At 41.0% G+C, this 23,158-nt stretch overlaps 1 protein-coding gene across 1 annotated transcript in view; it reads right to left on the reverse strand.

Moving 5' to 3' along the window:
* Window positions 1–23,158, reverse strand: part of ptprn2 (protein tyrosine phosphatase receptor type N2) — a 125,318-nt gene that overhangs the window by 76,280 nt on the left and 25,880 nt on the right. Inside the window, exons 4-10 of the mRNA XM_056364077.1 lie at window positions 18,145–18,413; window positions 13,709–14,162; window positions 13,239–13,535; window positions 12,949–12,989; window positions 12,000–12,406; window positions 9,040–9,126; window positions 2,798–2,877 (exon numbers count right to left, since the gene is read on the reverse strand). Of these exons, the coding sequence (XP_056220052.1) occupies window positions 2,798–2,877; window positions 9,040–9,126; window positions 12,000–12,406; window positions 12,949–12,989; window positions 13,239–13,535; window positions 13,709–14,162; window positions 18,145–18,413 (1,635 nt within the window). The remainder of the gene's footprint in view (window positions 1–2,797; window positions 2,878–9,039; window positions 9,127–11,999; window positions 12,407–12,948; window positions 12,990–13,238; window positions 13,536–13,708; window positions 14,163–18,144; window positions 18,414–23,158) is intronic.

The raw sequence follows: 23,158 nt of genomic DNA on the forward strand, positions 1-23,158 counted from the left end.
GAAACTGAACGCCATTCAGACAAAACAAGACATCTGAGGTCTTGGGCTCTTTCACCTTGTTCACTAGATTTTCTCATTCTGTTTCAGTACTACTTGGGATAGAAGTTTTGTAAACCAAAAAATGTGAAAATGAATCAGTAATGAAAATATAGTAATATTTAGTTGCAGCCGCAGCAGAAAATATACAATATCCCAAGTAAGTGCTGAAACAATCAGTCGTTAGTCAACATGAAAACTAAGAGACTACTTGTTTGATTATTGATTAACTATTTCAGTCCTTTAAGCACCACCTCCACTTTCTCAAATGCAAAAATTTGCTGCTTGCCTCTATTTTATAAGATTTTTATCTGAATAACTTCAGGTTTCTGGCTGTTGGTTGGACAAAACAAGACATTTGAAAATGTTTCCTCCTTCTCTTGTAACTTGTAACAGACACGTTTTTTTTACACTTAAAAACCTGAACAAAAACAACTTAAAAAAAACAAAACTATCAACAGCTAAAACCATAATGAAAATTCAGTCATTAGCTGCTGCTCAAACAGTGAATATATAATATCCCAAGCAATATTGAAACATTCAGTTGCTTAGTCGATTTTGATAATCGATTAACCATTTAAATCAATTTATAAAGACATTTGTTGCTTCCAGTGTCTCATATATTAATATTTTACTACTATTTAATACTGTTCTGTTTTATATCTCTATAAAAATGAATATATTTAACTAAACATTGTCAACAGAATAGTCAGTAGTGAAAATAATTATTAGTTGCAACCCTAACTTTAGAAATGATGAATACAAATGATGTATAAAGTAGAATTTGAGTGCATTCAGATCATGGTTCATGGTGCATTCGCATTTCGATGATAAATGACTGATTATACCAGTTCTAACGTTTTCTTAATTAGTTATAAAGAGGAAAGTGTTTGCTGAGTTTTCCACAGCGTTCAACACTTTTTGGTTTTTCTACTTTCATGACTGCCATAAAGCATGCTGTGCAGGCTCTCAGCAGCAGGTTGAGCACAGAATACAGCGGGGGTTTTGATGAGTTCATTAGGAGGCCACGTCATTTATGCACAGTCACACATAAGGCAAAGGTCAGCCAGGATTACCCAGGTGGCCACTGCATGTGGGTGTCAGTTTGATTTTCAGATTCCACTTAAACCATACCGTTGCTCCACAACCCAGGAACCACTTAGAAATCACCATGCCATTGCCATATCGTAGTGAATTCAATGCCACGCGTGCATATTTCGGAGCTGGAACAGAGCTAGAAAAAGGATTTAAAACACTAAAAAGGACAGTTTCTGTTTTCACTTCCCATTGTTTCTAATATCAGGAGGAGAGTGGGAAGTCCACTTCACCTCACACTGTGGTGGAAATAGAGGGGAGCAACAAGGTAGGAGGGGGGCACGGGTGATAAAGCTCTGGCAGGATTTGCTCTAAGGTCAATGGGGGCACTCATGTAGCTCCAAAGACAGAGGACTGAACCACTCTGCAATTTCCAAGCGCCATTTTTTAACATTCTTAACACATTCCAGAGCTGAGTTGGGATAAACCAACGATTTAGCCAAACCTTATGTGGTTCGATAAGCTTTTTCAGTCCGCTTTCACAAATCACTATTCAGGTGGGCTGTATTCATAATTCATCAACATGGGTCAGGCTGATGATCATGTTGACTTAACATTTGGACTGACATTTCAGCCCTGCTCACGCCTGTCATTAGCTCTCGCCACACACCACCTCATCAAAGTCAGTCATACAAGAGAGGAGGGGGAAAAAAAGGAGATGAAGAAGCAGGAAAGGGGATGGAAAGGAAAGAGGAAAAAAGATACGATACACTGTAATCATTACACCTCATGCATAACGTGCCTACAATATTTGCTCATTTGATCATTTTGAAAAGTGGGATGACACCGAGGGTTAAGTGCAAATACACACTGCAGCGCATGCACAAAGACTCACACACTTGCACAAACCCGGCCTCAAAACCAGCGGACCGAAGCTCAACCCCCGGCCCAACCTTTCTTGCGGTAAATCTGTATCATCAGCCGTCATCCGGCACATCCCTAATAGGAAACGAGTTGGTGGCAAAAAATGTCATTTTCAGCCAATAACAACACCACCATGTTGATTCCAGTGGGGTGATATTGGATGATATTGACTGTTGGGAGTATTGCTGTGCTTCTCAAAGTCATTTCCGACCAAAGCAAGGACATCGACACACATCCAACACACATCAACCCCAACGTCTGGCTGATCCGAGCGTAGACAATGAACAGGAGAGCAGAGGCAGTGCATACTGACAACCTCCTTTCTGTGGGTGACAGCTCTCCATCAGTCTACATCAAACAAGTGCATACATGCAGGCACACACACACACACACACACACACAAACACACATTGAGGAGTATACACTCTAACTGATTGGCTGGTGCAAACCTGTTTCAACCTGTCAGCCTGTTGGACATAATAGAGGGCCAAATAAACTGTCCTGTGTACTGTATACGAGTGTGCACGTAGACAGGAGAAGTGTGCACACTGGGCTCATCATCTCAGTAATTGATGGTCGTCTGTCATTGCACACTGTTGATAATCTTCTTTGGGACAGAGGTTTGTCTGAACAAGATGAACACCAGCCTATCTACTGTATCTGGAGAGACTAATCTGTGTTCTCATTTACCGAAGCACAGACAGTGACAGAGCGGTCTGGCTAGTAAAAATGAGATGAATCGCGATGAAGGTTGTGGGCAGGATCATCAAGTGTGATGAGAAAAGATATAGGCTGCTCTTACCCGCAACTTGAACCAGATCCGCAGTGGTGACGTTTTTGGAGTTGGTGCCAACTCTAAAAGTCAACGCAGGACCCAGGACACTGCAGGAAAAACAGCAAAGAAGAAACAAAATGAGCAGTTGGATTTAAAGGTCGGATAAGCAAAAATAACAAAATGTTTTCCAAGTGTAATGAGGTAATAAAAATTAAAATCATGAGCAAGATAAGCAGTGCAGTCACTAAAGTTCCTTATGATTCATGGGCATGCAACACCCCTCTCCTAGAAATTACATTTCTAACTAAACTGAAGTGTTTTCCCAAGCGTAATTGCTGGCTGGATTACGTCGAGAGGCAATGTCTTTTTTGAATGATTGAAGCTCTGCATTTATTAATGGCAGTGGAGTCAGCAGGAGGCGGTTGGGGTGGATGGTAGGTCTACAAAGCTTCACATCCACAGTCCCCATCTGTCGCTTGGTTTCGGCAACAAAAGGTATTTTGTTTAAGGTTAGGGAAAGATCGTAGTTTTGGTTAAACGGATAAAAACACTTGTTTCTGAAATCATCTTAAACGAGTGCTGTAAGAGTCTAAACACAACCATAAAAAACCTGTTTCCAGTCCTTATGCTAAGCTAAGTTAACAGGCTGCTGGCTGTATCCTTATATTTCATGGATAGATATGAGTGTTATCCATCTTCACATCTAAACCGCAAGAGCAAGAAAGCATACTACCCAAAAATGTCAACATATATACTTATATACTTAATATATATACTTAAGGTATATTAAGGTTAAGACTGCATCAAATGCAGAGATTGACACAAAGCTTACACTAGAATTACAGCCTGTGGTTGTATGCCTCGGCCACTCGACTAGTTTCAGGTTGCATCCCTGTTGTTCTACACAATCATATAAAGTATTGACCATTTGTGTGAAATTTTGTGTTTTGTGAGGACACCATGACCTTGACCTATGATCTTTGACCATCAAAATCTAATCAGTTAATACTCGACTCCAAATGAATGTTTTGAGGAAAGTCCCTCACGGTGTTAATGAGCTATTGCGTTCCCGAAGGGACGGACAACCCGAAAACATAATAACTCTGGCCCTGGCTGTCACCGGCACAGAGGCACAATAAAATGTGGGAACAATGAGAAGAGAAGCAGTACAATACCGGGTGTCATTTTTCTCAAAGAGATGTTGATTATCAATTCTGCTTTTCTTTTCAGTTTGATTTTGGCCAAAGACCAAAGTACTGTCATCAGATGAACGCCTTATTTTCTTTTCACCTACAGTAACCTGCCTGTACTCCCTCTGCCCATGTTCTCCTCTGTCTGGTCGGGAGTCAGCAACAGACTTCTCTCCCTGGAGCAGGATAAATGTTTAAGGTCCCTGAGGTTGGCCATGAAATAAAATCTGACAACCCCTCCAGACTCTGTAAGAACTCCCAGCAGTGGCCTGGAAAGAAACAGTGTATACTGAAGTAATGCGTAAAGAAAAAAATCCTACTCATGTCTACTGTAATCTCTTAAGCTCGAAAGAGAGAATTTTTAACAGCTAAGAGTGACTTCGTAGTCCTGGGGAGGGATGTCTTTCAAAACATGGTTTGACAAGGCAACAAAAAGCATGTCATCCCCCACGAATGATGAAGATCCCGTCTGGGCCAATCAGTAACAAATATGGCACCTTGTTTTGAGCTGTAATTGTAGTTCCCCAATGGGCAATCAAGGTAATTCTGAATACTGGAATGCAGCCGTGAGATCATTTTCCTCAAGGTTTGTCAGAATTAAAATCGAATCAGAGATGTCTGGGATACTGATGATGAACACATGGCATAAGTGAACAAATGATCAACGCTGGAGTGACATACATCACTCCTCCAAGTTCAAGGGAAATCCAAATGAGTCCATTTAGTAAGAATTTTAAAATGCCAGAAAACTGATTTTTATCAAGTACTCTTCGTCTTTTCTTCAGTCCTAAATGTTTCTATTTTTGGAAAACAAATGAAAAATCTCTCACCGAGGCTGGAAAATTTCAACTTGTCTCCATAACAAATCAGCGTGTCTGTCTGAACAGATTTGTAGAAGTCGTTTTTCTTGAATCCTCTGTCAAAAACACTGATGCTAGTTTGTAGAAAATTCTTCAATCAAAATCGATTCTCATTTGAAACAGGTTGAAATAGTAGATTTTGTGATTTGTTGAAACGATTGGGCACTTAAAACTGAAATTTTTTTGTGCGTTTTTCCCTTAAACACCCACACCAGTGGTTTTGCAAATTAAAAATACCAAACCACAGGCAGTTTGGTAAAAACCTGTTTTCTGATGATGATTTCCAGCCATTCCAGGCAGCCATTGACTTCCATTCATTTAGATCTAGGGCGAAAATCTGCTGTATTTGCTGACTCTTGAAACCTGCTTAACTTGTGTAATCCATCACAGTTAACATCAAGTCTGCATTTTTATATATCTAAGTTACATTACTATTGCATGGTTATGCAGTTTAAAGGAATAGATCGATGCCACTCTCCTGTCTGTATATTACCATTATTTGTCAATACCCGAGGTTTAGAGGTGCAGGTAGGAAGGTTTTGTTACCTTCAGACAGAGACAGCCCAGCTGTTTCCTTCTGTGTCTGGTCTATATGCTAAGCTAAGCTAACCAGCTGCTGGTTGTTGGTTCATAAATAGTATACGGTACAGACATGAGAGCGGTGTCGATCTTCTATTTCAACTTTCAGCAAGCAAGTAAAACAGCATGTTTCCCAAAACGTCAAAATATTCCTTGAAGCACTGATTGATGTAATAAAAACTAAATGAAATAGATAAAATGTAACAAACATTAATACAAATTTTATGTTTACTTTGATAGATTACTCAAGCAAGCTTACTGCTTACTGATTTTGAATGGAAGCCAATCGCTGCCTAGAATGCTATAAAAATTCCATACAAACAAAACTTGCAAAAAACACTGGCATGGTCCTTTATGTTTTATCGGAGTTGAAAAGTGGCTTCAGAGTTATTGTTTATGACAGATATAATTACAAAGTTGTGGTCGGACCGGGGTTTATATCAGTCCATAATTTCTACATGGCGAACAAAAACTGGCGACTCTGAACATGCAACACTGAGCCGCAAAGTCTACTTCCTCCATCTTTCCAAAAGCTTTAAATCATCAAACCATTTCAGTACGTCATCATGTCTGCACTGTTATGTCCTGGAAAGTGTACATACATTTTTAGTCTACTACCTGCCAGACTGTATGACAGAGAGGGAGATTCATCAGACTGCCAGAATGCTGTGACCCAGACCCACTCACGATCAGTCAGTCCGCTACAGAGCCGGTGACACTTGCTCGGCCAGGAGCAATATATGAGCCAATACCGCCAGACAGACGGACCCAACCATGCACCAGTGCATTTGTGAAAATGATCACACACAAATACACACATACACGGCTCTGGAAGAAATATGTCCTCCTCTAATGCCTTCACCTGGGCTCTGTTTGCTCTCGTAAATGTCAATATTTCCACAATCTTTACCCCTGCCTCCATTCTCCCCGGCCGACGGTTTTCTGTCAGAGATCTCAATGCATCTCAAATTGAACTGACGTGATTTTTTTTTTCCTCAAGCCACACAAACCCTATTTAAATATACGAGGGGGTGGAACCATGCCACGGTGGGGAGATGCAGTTAGAAGATAGATAAGTTATCTAGAGGACTTCACACTGCCTCCTGTGTTATCGAATGTGTAAGCCCGGACTTCATATTAGCTCTGCTGGTGGGACATGATGAGTGTGTATGTGGAGACTGGTTGGCGGGATATTGGCAGGGGGCATGTGTGTGTGTGTGTGTGTGTGTGCCTGCACAGACTGTGTGTAAGGATGGACTTGTGAGCGTGTGTCCCACTCCCCCTAGTGTTTCTGACAAGTAAAACACTTACGTCATCTGAAAAAGGCACATATTATCCCCCAGCCCATCATCATCATCCACAACTACAATTTCAGATCTCTTTTGAAAAGGGAATATTTTGTGGTGATTACTGTAGTAGCAAGCTCAAACATAATTGTGTTCTGCATCTGAAAATCGCAACAACATCCAAAGCTTCAGCCCCCTCTTCTCACTCTCTCCGTCTGAAATTCTCTGCCTCCCTGTATCACCGCTCCCGTCTTCCTATCAGGGCCCATCAGGGCGAGTGAGAAAGAGAGCGGCCCCAGAAGCAGGGCGGCGTGATCTGACCCAGCTCTCGTACTCGAGCCGCCTCATATTCAGACATAGGCTTTCAAACACTCACCTGCCGTGGTCGCACAGCAAGAGGCACAATGGGCTTGCGTCACGTCTTCCGTCTCGCCTATTTCTACATGAATGCGCTTTCATTACTTTGTAAAAGGAAAGAGAACGGGGATAAACAAGCCGGAGCAGGAGGACATTTTCTGCGTTTGTCTTCTGTATAGAATACTGTTATCAATATGAGGTGAGCTTTATTTTTAGGCATATGACTATGGCTTTTACACTGGCGTAATAGCTTTAATTCACAGTGATCACAAATATATGCAGCAGTGGAAAAAATGAAGTACATATACCCAGGTTTTACATTTATTTGACCCCTATAGTAGCTAGATTCAGATTTTACAATCATAATGCAGGGGTGTTCAAAGTCTGACACTGTGGGCCCCACCTTTTGGCAAACTGGCACCATTAAAAGTATACCAAATTAGCTAATAGCAGTACTGGTTGGCAATGTACCCATGGATCACTAGAATACTTTGACACTGTAGAAAACTTTAAAACATGATGATTCTCTGGAAGTTCTGGAGTTACAATGAGCATCTGTTTCTATGATTTCTCGGCAGAATTACTGAAGTTTTTTCCGTAACGGACACCTGAGATAATGATGTCATTGGAAAGTGTATGTCACATTTATTCTAAAAAATAAGTGTATTGTGTGTGCGTGTTAAGATTTGACGGAGTTATGACACAAAGAAAGAGGATTCAGTCAGTCAGACACCAACTGTCTCTGCAAAACTGCATTAGTAAGGCTGGGTGAACTCAATATATAGCAATGAAATAATCAAATGAATCCCTACGTGATGAACTGCTTTCCACTGTTATGTATTACATCAGACAAAACCTTTACTACATTTTGCTATTAAAACCTCTGTATCATTACTATTAATGCTGGACTTGTAAACTGCATTGTTTTTACCTTTACTTGAGTACAAGATCTGAACACTACCATCACCACATGATGGTAAAGTGCAATATCGACACCAGCTATTCATCAGCATCCAGATAATGACACTACTCATTATGTGCATCACTTGAGTGATGTGAAATGACAGGTGAAATAACAAGATTAACTCAATCAGTGCCGGCATGATGACATATCCTGGTGTTCTTGCTCATCAAAACTAAATGTGGAGGCTGGATTTAAAGACGGGAGATCAGAGCATCTCCTCGCTTGCCTTTATTTTGAGGTCACTGAGCGTATTTTCAGTGTTGAACACTAGATACAGAATGCTGTCTGACAGTTTTCCCTCTCAGTAGCTATTATCCAAGCCAGAATAGTCTGTATCTACAGTTGCAGTGCAGCCGCAGACTGCAGTGCACCGGCTTTGGTGTTCGTATGCTGCGGGTGTTTCTGAACCACCCAGACTTCACTTCTCCTGCAGGAGCATCTTGAAAGGCTTGTCAGATCTTAGGCGAACACATCTCCTCTGCCTCCTACATGGTCTGACACCAAATGTACAGCAGAACCATGGTACAAACCAGCCTTGGTTCAAGGACAGTTCGCCCGCTCATTAATATATTAACCGCCTCCTGCTGGACTACTTTCTCTATTTCCAGCTCTTTATCTACTGTTGCTTCTCCTTCTCTCTCTTCCTCTCTTTGACTGCTCTCTTTTTGACAAGGCATACAGTGACAATAGTGGCGAGGCAGTGTTTTGAATACAATGGAGACATCAGTATGTGTCTGGAGGTAATTAGGCCTGATTTCTCTCCCTGAAAGAAGTCAAACACTCCAAAAGGTCAGGAAAACAACAAACGCCTACAGTCTCTGGCAGTGTGGCACAGAATTTTCACACAAACAGTCCTTGTAGTGTCTGGACAACTTTCACTCTGTTTTCCTGAGCTCAAAGGCACAAAACAAAACTGTTTCAAATGCTTTAAATGTGACCAATTATTTCTTATGCAACGTATGTCCTGTAAATTGTAAAGTCAATCGTTATTTGTGACGGTGCGAGTGTGTACAGGAGGTTCGTCTGTACATACGAGAGCTGGGTGAGGTCTGCAGCGTGGAGGTTCAGCCTCTGCGTCAGCCGCTCCATGAGGTCCAAGCCTTGGTCAGTGGTGAGGGAGCTGGGGGAGAAACACACAGACAGCTGGGCATCACGTTTGGAGGTCCATACCCATACAAGATACACGCAGCCGTTCAGGCGTTAAAACGCTTTTTTCTTATTCTTTTTTTTTTTTTTTTTTAGGGAGATACTGCCACAATTCATACCCACAAATGGGTCATTGCACACAAGCAAAAGCTACGGTTGTCTGAATGGATGTACTGCACACATGTACACACCAGCAGACAGACACACACAGGCACACGCAAACACAAACAAACACACAAAGCGCCGTGCCAAGGGAAAAGGGATCAGCTGCCTCTTCAGGCTTGGTAAATCACCTGCTTTTTTCCAGCAATGAGACAAACAATAAGGTGCAAATGGAACCTGCATGAGGTGTAATGGCTGTATCATATGGACGCGCCTTTCTCCCCCTTCCCTTCTCTCATCTTTCTTTTTCTTCGCCTACATTCACTTTCTTTCTGTCGCACGCACGTACACCCAAAGTAAAACATGATAACACAGAGTACACAAACACAACGCCGCGCACGCGCCCTCACGGCGAGATGAGAATAATAAGGTGCAAATGGAATGGAGGTGAAGTGTAATGGTGGTCTGATAAAGCCATGCCTCATCTCAGCTCAGTCCACGGCTGCTCTCTCACTCAGAGAGTAAATCGCCAAGGAAATAGACCAAACAAAGGCAATCTGCAGGCCAACGCGCTGGATGGAGGAAATGAGAAGGGCATACACACAAACACACACAGAAAGCTACTTTATTGCTGACAGCTTAACCTGGAACCACTGAGACCGCCAAGTGACTGCAAGGTGACATGCACCAAAAAGTCATGGATCATAATCAGACAGTGGTCGAATTTTCTTCCCACTCCATAGAGGAGACATGTGAAATGAACTGGGAAACAGTTGCATTATCAGTTCTATGGTATCTATTAGATATATTCAAGTAAAATGTCATGCTGAGATATCTTGTTTAGCTTGTATATGAAACCTCACCACAATAGCTTTCCTCTAACAGAACACAGAACAGTGTACTGTGCATGAGTGGCTGATTCACTCCACCTTTGAGAGAGTGGGTGGTTCTTTTTTCTCCACTTTTTGAGGGGTTTTGAAAGTTAAAGATTCACCGAAGCAATTCCAGACACGTTTGCATCCCTCTGCGGTAATTCTAGCAACTGGAGAGCTCCAGGAGTGACTTGGTTGTTGATGCTAGCACTTTTCCCCTTGGGTTTCTCTCTGTCTCTCTCTTCTATCCATTCCTTTCGACTTCCCCCTCCACACACACACACACACACACACACCATCCCACCTCTCCACTATTCCCCAAACCCCCCCCCCCCCCCCCCACTACCACCACCACAATGTCAGGAGCTGTCAGATAAGCAGGTTTGCGTAGCCTCACTGCAGGGTGCGAAGCAGCTGGGGATAACAACCATGCAATCATGAGGTCTGCAGCAAATGCTCTGCACCTCTATAGGCCAACTATAGGTGTCGGCTAGGTGGGCTGAGGATAGACATGGAGGAGGACGTGAAGATATTTCACTCAGAAGGTGACTTATTTCTTTCCCCTGGCACATATCGCACCGCTTATATTGTGCGTTTACGTCTTAATCTGCGTTTCTATACGTGTGGCAATAAGGTGACGAAGATTGTACCCATCTGAGCTTTATGAGCCTACGTCTCTTGAACAGCTGAAGGACAACCCACTGACACTGGACTTGATAACGCCATAAAGGGATTTGAGAGAGGGCCAGGGGCGAAGACACAGTCGATAGGAACTTATCTTTGCTGAGCCTGAGCTGAGTGAGAGGTGAGCGAGAAGGAGAGAGAGAGAGAGAGAGAGAGAGAGAGAGAGAAATAACTTGGCTACCCTTCCTGACAAAGTATCATCATTAAAGCTGTAATACAGCACAGTAATACCCACACACTGAGGGACTTATCATCCCTGCTATTGTAATCAGGTGCAGCACACACTAAGGACTTCAAACTACTGTATCCTTTTCCATAAAGACGTGAATATGTGGGCGGTTTTGACAGAAACTGCGTCTCTTAAAGGCAGTTTTAAGTGACTGAACAAAGCAGACATATGCTTGGTATGTAAAATGAATGCTTTGAAACAGCTCCAACAGTACGGCTCACAACTGGCGGGTGGAGCAATAAACTATAATATAAAGCATCTACGAACGACATAATAACCACTTACGAGAGAGCGGCTTTTACAAGGTTGACGGTGATGCTTTTTGCATATGCTGTAGGTTTTCGAGTACAATAACTAAGGTAGTAGAGGTTATTGACATACAGTAAAGTAATGTACTTAAAGTCACAACAGTATAAAACAGAGCTACACTTAATATAAATGTAGTGCACAGACATACAGGTCTCATCTATAATGTTGCCCTTGACAACTTATACTAAAAACCAGCGCAATACTATTTTTTCTTTGCAGTTTTATCTATTTTGCATTGACCAATGTCCCATACAATTGCATGTATAGCATAAGTTAGTCTGCCACATCCCCAGATTGGCAGCTATTCAAATACACACAGCTCATCAGGAAAAAAAGGACCTAAATAACACAAACATTAATATTATAAAATGCCTAAAAAGCCACAGAAAAGGCACCTTCATGAATAATTAATTTACCTTCATGAATTTAAATGCAATAATTATTTATAGACTAATTCCTTAATTTCAAATCATGAGCTACAGTTTGTATTATGTTTATAGAAGTGAGGCACTAACTCAAATTTCTTTATTCTTAAATCTGATTCTGAATATTATGATTTAAAAACGACATTACAATCCGAATCATTGTAATATCAATATGTAACACTGTTGGCAGCGGCTAGCTAACTAGCATAATGTGAATCACACTCACTCTAAGCCGGTGATAATGTAGCCAAAGTGTCTGTCCTTCCCTCTGCTGGAGAACTCCTTCACCCCCACATGGACCAGCTGAGTTTTGACTCTCATGTCCTTCTTCTCCGGCTCCTCCAGCTGCTTCTTCCCCTGCATCCACTTCTCAATCTCTGAGTCCACCTGTGCGTCGGGGCCCACTGCGCCGCCAGTTAACCGCAGGGTGGAGCCTTCCTTTGGAGGCACAGCCACGGTCTTCTCCTCCCAGCGGCGGGGTACGGGAACTTGACCCTGCGTCGTCCGGCTCTTGACGCTCTCCAGTCCGACCATTTTCTGAAGGGGAGCCGGTGGCCCACTGTTGCCCTCCGGAGCATCACCGAAGGGTTCCAGGTTGAGGTAGTCCAGCAGCTTGGAGAAGAAGGCTGCATGCTGTGTTGAATCAAACATTTCTCTTTAGAAAAGTGAAGGAATTCTCTACTTTATTTTACCTATAAATTACTTTTAATTTCCTCTTTGAAGAAATTTGATTAAATTCTGAGAAAAAATTAATTATTAACTTGAATTCTATTTGAAATGTCACTGATTGAAAAGGTATGAATTTGTGTCACATTCACTGATGTGTTTGTGTCTGAGTGCTGGTTCAAGGTAATGTCATCGTTTTTCCTTCCAAATTATTAAGAAGTACATTTAGTGTCTTTACTTTCTTCCTAAAAGTTAAATAAAAAAATACATGGCATCATTCAAAACTATTTCAATTAACTAAGTTATACAATGATCAAGTTATTTTCTACGATCCTGCAGTTGTACTTTGCTTTCAAGTTCTACGAATTACAAAGAAAATGCTAGTGTGCACAACTTTGAAATCACCCGTATTTGAAGTAGCATTCAAAAGTGAATAAAGTCTAAGTGTGGACATGTCTCACTCCCTGAGAAACCAATTTGTTGCTTGAGCAGAGTAATTTTAAATTCACCTTGTCAACAGGCTCTTTGTCTGCACCATCTATTTGTTGGCCTGGAAACAAACACAATGTATGTGAGCAGATTGTGTGAAGTTTTCTTTTGTATTTAGCAAAGAAAACAATCATGACTCAAAATGAAAGACTCAAAAATACATTTGGCAGCATTATCTATGAGGATTATACAAACAAAGCATTATTGGGACATTTCTAAATTACAATGCCATATAGTGTTATATCTATGACAGAAAATAAACACAGCTACTTTCAACATTGCCAGCTTTTATTCTCTTTTACACACCCACCTTGCTGTTTCATTCTAAGTGAGTCTTTCTGGTTTGGATCCTGCCCTTTGTCTGATTTCAGGTCCTGGTATCGATTCAGTTGCATGGATGCCAGTGGCTCCCTGTTACCCTCCATGTCCCCCCTGGAGTCAGCAGCTCCTAGTCCTGGCTGGGCCCCAACAGCGGGCTGCTCCTCATCCACCTCCTGCAGGGTTCCTGTGATGACCTCAGCCAGCTGGTCCAGGTCGTTGCCCATTAAAGCCTCCATGTTGATGCTGTGCCTTCCCAGCTGGTTCACCACATTCTGGATGAATCGCTCTGGACAGGAAAGAGAGAAGAACGAGTCACAATTTAAAAAAAAATCAATTTAAGTGTATTCAAATAAAAACACAAAATTCCCCAAAAAGTGGATAAACAAACAATTGTGATGCAAATATAAAAGCCAGGGTGTGAAATATCTATGACAAGCTATTAAATGATGCTGATCTCACCATCCACGACACTAAGAGGCTCTTTGGCAGTCAGTCGGTTTGAACCGGCCTTCAACAGCAGTCTGTCTAGATTGGGCCTCTGGGTCTTGGAGCCAAAAGCCACCTGAGACTGCAGCTTTGCATCTTCACTTGGAGATGGCCGGATGTAGTTAAGGTAGCGGAGCTTTCCTTTGGGCCGGGAAGCCTCTCCACCTTGGGTGCCCAGCTGAGTGCCTGGTGCCCCTGTAAGAAGCCGTTCCAGATGGCTGGAAAGCAGCTTGCTCTTTCCCGGGTCTCGGTTGGTGTAGGTTGTACTGAGCTTGGGGTGCCTGCCCTCTCCGCTCTGGGTAAAGACCTTGGTAAGAGGAGGTTGGCCAGCTCCTTTCTGAAGGCTGTAGACAGTGGTTTCCTTCCAGCCCTGCTGGGGTTTTGGCCGGCTGGGCTCCGAATCACCATCAGACTTGATGTCTTCATTCTTTAACAAAGCACACCCATTTAGCACATTTAGACCATTGCCAATATGTCAAAGCCATGCTAGCAGCCATGCTATAGATGGCAATAATATGGGGTTAAAAAAAGATTGAGTTGTAAAGTGATTTCCTGAGTGAATTCCTAAGTTTGTAGTTGTAAATCAACCTTTGTGAACCTGTAAAATAAATCTGTATGAGTACTTAAAGTCTGTGCGAGTGTAGAAAAGGTTTGTATTTGTAGAATTAAAAGAGACCGTGTGAATAAATTCGGAGGTTACACAAAGACACTGTGAAAAAAGAAGCACTTTTGTACAGATACAAAGCTGAAAGCTAAAAAATGAAAAACTCAGAGCTCGAAGTTCCCACACTGTATGTGACACTGAAGCTACAAGTATGAATTTTGACCCCTCTTTTTTTTTTTTTTACAACTGAATATGATTGGGCAATGACAGTCCAATCACACACAGCACATTACAAGTAAATCACCACCAGCTCTTTTTGACCCTAATTTGAGCCCATACAATTGCAGTCTGAGAGTTTATCCAAATTTATTTATGGCCCCAGGCAGTGAATCCTACTGACTTTGTTGATCTCATGACTGTTCTTCTAGTGCCAGTAGCAGGTCAACTTTTCACTTATCTACTGAAACATCACTTACTGGATGGACGGACAAAATCCTATTGGGCAACTTTTTTGGCTTAATGTCCTTGTTTGTAAGGATTTGCTGCTTTGCTTTGTCTTATGTGATAGCACATTGAATATCTTTGGACTTTGGAGGATTGGACATCATTAAATAAGCTATTTAAAGGCTTAGGCCTTAGCCTTAGGCTGTAGAAAATTGTATTGTGTTAGATTTCACTAGATTCTGACATGTCATACACAATTAATTATTTGAGAAAATAATCTGCAGATTAATTGATATGAAATTAATCATTAGTTACAGCTGTAGTTCCCGACTATATATCCTTGTCCTGTCCTCTTGGACATTCATGTAATAACATGACATAATAACATTTTTTCTTATTGGTGTAACTATGTCCATTTTGGTCCTTGGGCCAAAATGCCTGCAAAACTAATGATATTCCTATCAGCCTCAGCTGTACTTCATGTTGAATGCTAATTAGCTAATGCGGTAAACATTATACGGTACCTTTTCAACATCAGTATGTTAGCATTGTCACTGTGGACATGTTAGCCTGCTGATATTAGCATTTAGCTAAAAGCCTCGGTGTGCGAAAGTACTGCCTCACAGAGCCGTTAGCGTGGCTGTAGACTCTTAGTCTTGTTTTGTTCTTTTGTGCAAAGCTGAAGTGACAACATTCATATGATAAATATTCAGCTCTGCTTCAGGTCGGCAATAGTTTTTTTTTTTCCCCCACCATGAAAACATTAAACGGGTTGTACTGGGTCAGCATTGTTGTGACAGGCTTTAGTCGAAAAAGAGAGGCAACCTGGGCTCGACTAGACAGGACAGGATATGAATAGGGATTCTAGATCAAAGACAACTGCCCTTGGAAATTGCATTATGGAAATCACAGATGAGATAGTGTCACTCAAAGAGTAATTTCATGCATTTCCACAACACACAACAAACTTTAAAAGCATATCCACTGTGTCAGGGAAGTAGCAGCAATCCCTTATCTAAAAAGAAAAATTATGAGTGATCTGATTTCAAAGTTAGCCATATGAGTTTCTATTTGACACACTGTTAGATTACAATGCACTGGCACAGAGGTATTTAGAAGCCTTTTAACCATTTGGCAGTAGCTGGCACCAAAATGTGTGATTTTGTCCTTTCTTCTCTCTGAGGAAGAGAAATCGTCTTGTCTGAATCATAAGGGCCCACGCTTCAATTGAGCATACAGTATATCCGATCCATTGAGCAGCATTATTATCCATGTTGCTGCTGCACTAATACTAACCATCTCCCTTGGTGCCATTTTCTGTCCTTCAAATGTATATAGAGAAAATGTCAGTCTTTCCATGCCCGGCATACTGAGAGGCCATAATGGCATTAACACAGCGAGACGGGTGTGCTCTGCCATTCATGCTAACCATCTTTGCCTTTTTCCATCACGCTACACAACAAAGGACCTCATCTCATCAATAAGGAAGGTCCTGAACTCTTCAACTTTGCATTATGGCTGCACTGACACAGCAGCAGGAAGCGGCTCGGCTATGAAGGATGCTGAGCACATTTCACACAAAGCTGGGGTTCCACCCTAAATATGAGGATTGAATAATGTAAAGAGGTGATGGAAGATCTTTGTGTAAAAGGGTCCCTGCTCAGTGGGAGAGGGGGCGAAAGACAGAGAGCGAGAAACAAAAGCAAAGCGGGGACGAGAGGGCGACCCCGGCAAAAGACAGATACTGACTCTTTCAAAGGGAATAGGAAGAGGCCCTTCCATAATTTAGCCTAGGAAATGTGTTTTTTATGGTTTGTTTACTTATGCAGAATGGACCAATATTTATAGCCTCCACCCTTGACCTAAATGCTACTGTATATCTCTAGCCAAGCGGTTAGATTACAGCATTAAATACAGTAAGTTTCTTTAGAGGTTATTCCAACAACTTAATATGTTACGTCCTACCAGAGATAGATTTCGATAGTCATAAAAGACATTAATTTGGAAATGAACGAAATAATGAAAATTGTTATATCCGCCTACAACTCTGATTACGACCTCAAAATTATTTCCAGGATATACAACTGCGTTTCAAATAGAAAGTCTGAAGAGGCACTGTATGTTAAGGAGAAATGGGACAGGGAAAGTAATAGAGTGGCATATGATTTGCCAAACACAGTGGAAAACTACAAGTTCCCTTATTTGGAGGGAGCTTTGTTGGAAGAATTTGGTCAGGTTTATCCTCTATCCCTTCTAGATTCAATGTTCTGTATCTATGTAATATCCCACAAGAGATAAACTAAAAAAAAATAGAACCCTGACAATTCTACTGGCTGCATGTAAAAACGGACTGCACAGACGTAGTTCACCAAATATACACAATGGAGAAATTGACATATTCACTCAGAGGACACCAAGAAAATTTTACCAATGTGTGGTCAAGGTGGATTGGTTATATCAAACCCCAAAGGGCAAGACTTTAAGTGAGACATATGGGCATAACTTGAATATTATCATTCCCCCCTGTGCGTTGCACACAGTTCTGTTTTTTGGTACCAGAAGTGGATGCCTGCGAAATATGGCCAATGAAGATAAAAACCTGATAAAGTTTTCATCTGGAAATTTTGTTATGTTTTATTATGTTTATTTTGGCCTAGAACAGTAATAAAATTATAATTTTGTTTACTTATTTATCTAGTTTTTGCTATTTTTTCTTTCTTTCTTTGCTAACCAATTCTTCAAAGTGTGACTTTGAGACTGTTAAGGAAATGTTTAATAATAGTAAGGATGCCTTGAAGATGAATCTGTTGAAAATTGACTTGGATGGGGTTTTTTTTCAGCCTGATGGCTTATGTGTTTCTTTCCCTTAAGCACTTTCATTTTGTTGTGATGTATAAATGTCAAAACAGGTGTGAAGTGAAATATTTGTAATTGTCTTCTGTAAATCCTCTGGATGCCAAAAATTGAAGCAGCAGAGGCTGAGATATTTCCACTTTTAGTCTCAGATCTCACATTTCTTATATTGAGCTAGATGGCATATTTTCATCAGACCCTCCCTCGCTTGTCTTTTAAACCATACACCTCCAGTTTGTAAGAGGCTCTGTGGAAAGAAGTCTCGAGCCCAAGTTATGATAACCCTTATTATAGCAACGGGGTTACTTTTTTTAAAACTTTACTGAGCTCCTTCCAAAGCCACAGAGGACATTATACAACTGTTTTTACTGGCTAAGTGGCAGGCGGTGCTCCTTCAGAAGACTAAAATGAACTGTGTAAACTCTTAAGTGTGCCTCTTAATTTTTCGGTTAATAGCTTGCATAATTTTTGTGAACTGCTACAAGTCTTCAGTGTGCAGGACTCTCACCTGAACTTTCTGAGCTCCATGCCGTTGGACTCCTGGTTGTCCAACTACCTCAGCCTGCGGCAGGAAACCCAGACCTGTCAGGTACTGCTGAAGGTTTCTGCTCAGCTCTGCCTGCGCAGGCCTCAGTTTCACATCTCGGGAGCTGCTGTAGGCGGTCAGGCGGTCAGGGGGGCTCGGAGGAGTGGTTTGATGGCGGAGGGGGACATTCCTCAGTTTGGAGAGCTCTCTAGAGATGACCTGCTGAGTGATGTCATCCTGCCAGGTTAAACCTGGGAAAAAAAAAGAGGTGAGGTTGATACTCTAGATAACCAGATTTCTTCAGATATGTCCAGGTCAGGTAAAGACATGAAACAAGTAGTAGAACCTTATTTGGTCAACATATTCATTGAAGCACCTAAGATTAATGACATAAAATACACTACAAAACTGAAACAGAAATGGGACAGGAAATAGAGCCTGGAGATAAGTGAGGATAATTTGAATAATATATGAGAAAGCCAGAAAAAGACTACTATCTCAAGGTCTCGACAAAAATAATACAATATTTTGTAACTCTAAAATTGAAATTTATATATAAAGGTGTTCTGCTGGAGGCAATGCAGTTAAAAAATGGCTGACCATTTTCATATTTTCTGAGCCTGTCCTTTAATTTTTTTTCATTTTGGCAAGAGATTGCTAAAGCGATATATAGAAGAGAACTTGATTGCTCTCTTGTTATATGATATCTGGGCAAAATCCTGGGAAAAAAACTTATCAACTTTCAATTGTTTCAGTCCTCAAGCCATCACACAGAGATGTGTGCAGACCGATAAGTGCTCCACAAAAAGGGACATTGACCTTTACTCAAAACTATAATATCGACATTTAAAATAAAGGGGAATAAAATACTATATAGAGTATATATAGGCATAAAATGTAACATATATCACTGGAAGACCCTGTTCCTGTACAAGTATTGGCTTGTCCATGTCAACATACTGATTTAGCCTGAAAATATCAAAAAGGAAGTGGTAAATGAAGAAATTACAAACAACTTATCATCTACTAGATTGGAAATATTGGTAGAAATGTTTCTTTGGCACAGTATTTGTGTAAATGGAGACTGTATCTGTTTTCTCTAGTTTGGGGTAATTGTTTATTTTGCAGTTCTCTCAGCATTGCAGAGTAAACGAACAGTACAAAATAAAACAGCAAGGATGAATCAGAATGGTAGAGTAGAGGAGGTCTTCAATTGCAACACACAAAAAAAGGAAGCCATGAGTACACATGCACACTCATGCACACATGTACAGACACATGTATATACACACACACACACACACACACACACACACAGCACAGCACAGCAAGTCAACAAGCCCGGGGAGAATGTCACACTGCAGCCTGACGCCTTGCCAACATCTCTGCTAATTGCCAACACATAGTTGGGATGCAGAACTCCTGGGCAGGGGCAAAGCGTGGTGGTGCCAGGACCAGATGGAGCTACCCAAGCAAAAAAGATACCCAAAACATGGCCCCATTCCCAGTGAGCCAAGAGGCACAGCATTCCATCGGCAAAGTGCATAGCAATACCAAAGATATTATACTTTTTTTTTTTTTTTTTTTAAAGGAGCCAAGATGTTCACTGATGACACTTCCATCCTGCAAGATGCATTTTTTTTAATGCTGGAAGCATTAAAGTAATTATGGAAGTAATTATGCTGTGGCGCAGGCTCAGATTCCTAGCTGCCACATACCTAACCTTTTACCAAACTCATCTTAAGAAACAATGCTGCTCTTAATGATGTGGACATATTTAATAGCAATAAACTAACAGCCTGGGTAGGAATACGTGAAAAAATGAGAGTATCAACACTGCAGAATGTCTTCATTAGCCTGGTTTCTCACCCATAGACACTGGGTATTCTCATAGATATTCATAAGCACCAGATGAGGATCTGAGCAATGCAGAGCAGCTACAGATGCCTCCAGTCATTCTTGGCAGCGCTGAATGGAGCACAAAGCAGCGTATGTTGTCACTGTTCTGGAACGTAGCTCAGCCATCCATCCGTACAACAATGACAGTTAACTACCCGTGGCTTACCCGATGTGAGGTATTTTTGCTATATATAGGCGCGCTGATGATCATCTACGCTTTCCCCATCAGTGGTGATGGGGAAAGCAGGTCTGGCCTCAGCCCTGAAGGATCCATATGGTACCTGTGGTTACCTGCAGCTGGTTAAATGGGTTCAGAGTAAACATGTGATGGTGCCACAACACGATGAGGGTAGCTTCATTGACTGTGACACCTCTATCCCCTCCGTCTCCTGGGGGATGCACTCATTTCCATACACACCATGTTTTTTGTGTGTCTGTGATGGGCACACTTGAGGGAAAAGGTATGCTGGCGCAAATTACAGAATCAAAATGAGCCATTTTGTGAAAGAAAAAAGTCAGGAAAGAAAAGTGGCGGGGCCTTTACGGTTGGATTCCTCTCAATCAACCTCTCAGCTGATTATCCTGGCACTGAGGAGCTAAATGTCATGCAAATTCATCTACAAGTCCAGAGAAAGAGCAGATTCCATCACCAAGTGCTGCCGGTTTTTGCCTGTTAAGGATAGCACGCCGTCTCAGGCAAATGCCTCAGTTAATTAACGGCTTGCCATTAACGCAACAGCTTTCAAACAAGCAAGATATTTCTGCTGGCCTTCTGTCTGTTTCCTGTGTTACAGAGAGAGAGAGAGCGCACGAGTGAGAGGGGGCCTCCTAAATATTCAAAGCCTATTAGATGGGATCCTGTCTACATGTCTTGTTGTTTCATCTGGTGTTTTTGAAATGCAGATTTTCCCCTTTCCTTTACTTCTGTCCACCAACTGATTTTAAAGGCATTAATGGAAGAAAGCGTGAATAATTTAGCACTAAGGTCTGCCTAATTAGTCAAAATGAAACATGTCAATCCAAATATGACACATAAATTAAAATCAACAGTGCAATGGTTTGGCAGACCCAAAAATATAAATACATTTTTAAGTGTCATTTTATTTTCTGTAAGCAGTTTATGTCAATAATTTGAGCAAGAATGTTAAGAAGTATTGTTTTTATCCTTTGAATATACAGTTCCTTTTTACCGTTAAGTAGCTTCATAGTAAGAAGAACCCAGCTTGTATAATCTTGTAGCTCTTCGCTGACGCTATATGATGATTAAACGTGAAAGTGCGTGAAATATATAAACCAAAAAAAGCTCCATGTTTTTATGTCTGCACCATTTTCTGAAAAAGTAAACTATTCTAGATGTTTTGTGCATTATTTTATATGTTTCACGAAAATTCAGCCGAGCATATTTAGCATCTTTGGAAACTTCCCGAGCTCCACTAGTTGAAACAAAAGTGATGTGAGTTTGAACACAGTGCGGCTGCACAGCATGAGTCTGTAATGACTGACCCCCCCCCAGCGGGTCAGTGAGGTTTAACGGGATGTTATTATATTCTCTGTCGAGTGCTGTGAAGGTCGTCTAAAGACCAGGCTACTACTACATGCATTACCATGTCAGCGGCCACCTCTATTGGAGTGATTTCATATTGCCAATACTCCAAAACATCTGCAAGGACACGAAAGACTATTTGTTTGTGTGTTTATTGAATGAAATCTGCAGCAGGTTTCTTTGAAATGCCCCCGTCACAGACCTGGACTCACAGCGAATGATTCAATAAAAGCTCTCTTGTTTTCCTCATAACAACTCAAGTTTTCACACAGCGCGTTAGTGTGTCAGTGTATCTGTTCTCTCCAGTACCAAGGTTGTCAAGGAACAGACAGAGGAGAATATAAAGAGGAACAACAATAGTTTTTGTTGCTAGTCTGTCAAAGAGAACATGTTTGTGCAGGAAGTGAAGTATGAGCATGAGTAACGTGGTTTCAGTAGCACGGGAGTGACATGATGTCAGTTTATGGTCACTGATTCTCCCTGACTGACGATTCCTGCCAATGGAGTTAATGCAAATGTCACAATGCATCATTTTACTTGACTTGTCTGTACTATGAGAGTATCTGCTGCTCTGCAAAGGGTCAGGAGGTCAATCGACTGCAGGTTACTGTAGTTTAACGTGATGAATCAACAACGCCATTGTTGCAGTTTGACATGATTCTTTCTGATCTTATTGGCTTGAGAGCACATATATATATATATGTATGTATATCAACATGTGGAGAACCCACAGACAAAAGATATATATATATATATATATATATATATATATATATGACATAAATCTTCACCGTTCTTGGTGTCCCTATTAGTTGTTGTTGTGACACCTATCATGTTTCGCATTCTTGCACAGCACATACTGTCTAAATATATATGTAATAAATGAGGGTTTACCATTCGAAATTTGTAGTAAAATTTATAATTCACCTAACATTTCACACGTACTTTAACAAAAGCAGACTTCTCATATCTAGCCGGCGACTTTTGATTTCATCCACTCAAATAAAGTTTTTTTTTTTTTTCCCAGAGCTATGACAAAGTAATAATTGGAATAAGAAAAAAAAAAGTGTCAGCTTAGTTGTAATAAACTGAAATAACATTTGGTTTTCAAGATCAGTTGTAAGTCCTTGTGTGTCGAGCTGAGCCTTCTGGACTCAATCTCAATGAAAATAGACGGAAGAGAAGAGATGCCGATTTATCTCAGAATATAGCCAAACTGTTCAATTCAAATTCAAATTAATTTATAGAGCATGTTAAAAAAAAAAGAAAAAGCAAACAGCTGACCAAACTGCTTTCGTTGGTGGAATTCACTTAAACAGTGCAATAAGCCGCCCACCACAACAATTTTTACCCACCTAATTAAAAGAAAAAGTAGCCCAACAAGGCGGAAAACTGCACAATCTGGCAACACAGACTTTAGTACTGTATAATAAATAAAAATGTAATTAAAATGTTATCCATTCTGACAGAAGTCTTGGATGGTTTGGATGCCTAGTGTGGAAAAAAAAAAAACTTGGGACAGACAACACAGTGGTTGGATTCATGCTGATAGTT

The sequence above is a fragment of the Seriola aureovittata genome, chromosome 20, assembly GCF_021018895.1.
Source record: "Seriola aureovittata isolate HTS-2021-v1 ecotype China chromosome 20, ASM2101889v1, whole genome shotgun sequence".
Taxonomy (NCBI): domain Eukaryota; kingdom Metazoa; phylum Chordata; class Actinopteri; order Carangiformes; family Carangidae; genus Seriola; species Seriola aureovittata.